General features: G+C 35.4%; 1 protein-coding gene across 1 annotated transcript; it reads left to right on the top strand.

The window, feature by feature from the left end:
• On the top strand, positions 1 to 3,035 carry ttr (transthyretin (prealbumin, amyloidosis type I)). Its single transcript, XM_046836534.1, has 4 exons — positions 1 to 172; positions 1,022 to 1,161; positions 1,626 to 1,761; positions 2,220 to 3,035. The coding sequence occupies exons 1-4, from the start codon at positions 107 to 109 to the stop codon at positions 2,325 to 2,327; spliced, it is 450 nt and encodes a 149-aa protein (XP_046692490.1). The 5' UTR covers positions 1 to 106; the 3' UTR covers positions 2,328 to 3,035.

Raw genomic sequence — 3,035 nt, 5'->3', positions numbered from 1 at the left:
CACACACACACACACACACACACACACACACACACACACACACACAAAGGAGCTAATTCAAGCATTTAAGGCACACATTCAGTGTGTACGTTTGTGTTCCACTACCATGACCAAAGCAATCACTTTTGTTCTTCTTGCCTCAATACTTTTGTGCCTTCAGGCTGCTCCAGTGGTAAGTTTTCTGCACTGCACATTTTTCTGAAAAACTCAAACACAATACTTTTACTACTACAGTTTTTGTTAAAACTTTGTTCAAGTTAAAACTTACAACTGTCTTGTCATTTAATTATTTTATATTATGTTATCGTCTGAAATAAATCATAGCTGATATAAATGAAGGTGTTTGACAGACACCTTTATCCAAAGAGACCTACAAAAGGCTTTGAAGTCTTTATCAAGAAATATATTTAAATGCTGGATTATTAGGGCACAGACTAAAAATAATCATTGGTTTATAATTCTCCTTGGAGAAAAAAATAGCTTGAAAACAAGTTCTTTGTTTGCTTGTGGTTTTGTGTCCAAGAAATGCTAATTAGCTATCAAACGAAGTCTGCTGGTGTCTCAGTTTTTCAGACATCAAGTGGAAGTTTGTTCTTTTCAAAAAAGTCTGAAAGCATGTCTCCCTTGTTCCTGGAGAAATGGTGGGACAAATCGAGCAGTTGTTGAGGTTTTGAGGGAGCGTGATGCAGTGGGAGGATTATTTGTGTCTTATCCTTTTTTCTATTTAAAAGTATAGAAAGAATGAAATGAACAAAGGAAAGATCAATCATGAGTTTGTTCAGTGCACTTGTTTATTATTCTGGGTATTTATATCAGTGATATATAATATATTATATCAAGATCACAAATGTCCATCTCCCTCAAGGTTTAGTTTTACTAATAAAAATATGAACAAATGATTTAGAGAATTTTTTTTTTAAGTATTTCCTCTGAATATTTTGCTCTTAGATGTACAGAGTCAGAATGAGATCAGAATCACTTACAATTAGATTTAAATATGAGGTTCTTTCTCGTCTCTCAGGATCGCCATGGCGGCTCAGATGTACACTGTCCTCTAAACGTGAAGATCCTGGACGCATTGAAAGGCGCACCTGCTGGAAATGTAGCGCTTACGGTCTTCCGTCAAGGTGCTGATAAAACATGGGAACAAATCGCCAGTGGGTAAGAGGACATTTGAAAATGTGATCAATTTTAGGACATCAAGTGGGTTTGTGATAACATGCAGCGTTAAGGTCATCTTAAAAAAAAACCAGAATAAAACATTCACTGAAAATCTGTTGCTCAATAAATGAACAAATCAAAATGATTTTAAGCTCTTAGCAGATTCCATAAGCTGTGTTCCTGCATTTCAATAATAAATAAATAATAATACTAATTTATATAATTAACAATAATAATTGACAATGAATAATAATAAATAATTCATTATTTGAATATTTAAATGTATTTATTTCAGATATTTATTTTCTTTTACATGACTCGTAGAAATGATGCAAAAGAAAAGTGTAATAGTTGACAATGACCTTATCATTTATTCTTATGAATTTAATTAATTGTACCAGATTTTAATTTTCCATCACTTCTGTTGCGCTCTCCTTACTAACTACGATATTGCTTCTCTCAAGGAGTACCAATGTAGCCGGTGAAGTTCATGAACTTCTCTCCGAGCAGGACTTCAGACCAGGTGTTTATCGTGTCGAGTTCGACACCAAGACCTACTGGAAAGCAGAAGGTCGCACACCGTTCCACGACGTTGCCGAAGTGAGTATCACTGTACAAAACCAATGTGTTCCTTTACGATTAATTTTTTACTTGCTCTAGTTTGGTCCTGAAATGGGGGGGTTTGTGGACATAAATAAATCGATATTATTTGACCCAGAAAGGAAAACTGGTTTCTATTCGAGAGCATCCAGTTTAAGCTCATAGCGATAAGTGACTGAATGTACAGTACATATGAATGTGTAAACTGAACTCTGACATTTAGTAAATACAAACGGAATCCATTTTAGACTTCAACCAGTTCGTTCTGTTTATCATTAAGCCCCTGTTTAGTGTATAAGGACCACATCATATGGACAAAATTACTGAAGTACTGAGACACCTGTAATGTTAGAAAGGAAATACATACCAAAGCTCAGGTTTCCACAAACCTTTGTTCATATAGTGTATATGAGGTTTTACATGAAGTATGACTGTTGTTACCGACTGTATGATTGCAGGTAGTTTTCGAGGCTCATGCAGAAGGACATCGGCATTACACTCTGGCCCTGTTACTCAGCCCCTTCTCCTACACCACAACAGCTGTAGTGGGGAAAGAACATGACTAGATGATTGCAGTATGCTGAAATCCCTCATCAACCACATCTGTACAGGCAATGAGTTGCTTAAAAAGGTCACCGTGAAGGATAAAGGATGCATTCAAACAAGAAAAAGAGATCTGTATAAGTTCTATAAAGTCTTTTAATGGTCATTACAGAGTGTAATGCAGTGAACAATTTGATAACACAGTGAATAGACCGGAAAAATGGGGAAGGTTTATTAAAGACAAAAAGGAAAAAAAAAAAAAAAAAAGAAGGGGGGGGGGGGTGTCGTACAATGGGGGGAGAAAGAAATGTACACATCAGTCAAAGCAGTCGCCATCTTAATACAGTTTCTGAAAAGATAGTAGGAGAACATGGACCCTGTAAAACAATACAAGATGCAAAAGAAAAGGCCCCCCTACGTTTTCAGCTACGATGTACAAGGTATGTCTAGTAAATAACGAGACGAATACAATAACATCTTTATTTATATGTATCCCAGTTCTAATGCGTGTACCATGATGCAGGACATTACAGGATTAATATAATGGGATCGGAATACATTTTTTCAGTTTTTTTTTCCCCTCTCACTCTGTTTTGCCTTTTTTTTCTTTTGGCTTTGTCAAAACTGCTTATAATAATGCTGGTTCTCTGTTCTGCCTTCTGGAAACAATTCTTATTGAACACCTTTCATCTATAATAATAATAAATAAAAAAAAAAAAAAAAAAAAAAAA

Source organism: Silurus meridionalis, chromosome 23, assembly GCF_014805685.1.
Source record: "Silurus meridionalis isolate SWU-2019-XX chromosome 23, ASM1480568v1, whole genome shotgun sequence".
Lineage (NCBI taxonomy): Eukaryota > Metazoa > Chordata > Actinopteri > Siluriformes > Siluridae > Silurus > Silurus meridionalis.
Note: the sequence above shows the minus strand (reverse complement) of the source record. Positions and strands in the feature narration are given on the sequence as shown.

What these genes read in the sequence shown, in the direction of transcription:
- ttr (XM_046836534.1), top strand. Translation starts at nt 107, where the DNA reads ATGACCAAAGCAATCACTTTTGTTCTTCTTGCCTCAATACTTTTGTGC. An exon ending in TGGGAACAAATCGCCAGTGG is followed by an intron (nt 1,162 to 1,625) that starts GTAAGAGGACAT and finishes GCTTCTCTCAAG; the next exon opens with GAGTACCAATGTAGCCGGTG. An exon ending in CGTTCCACGACGTTGCCGAA is followed by an intron (nt 1,762 to 2,219) that starts GTGAGTATCACT and finishes GTATGATTGCAG; the next exon opens with GTAGTTTTCGAGGCTCATGC.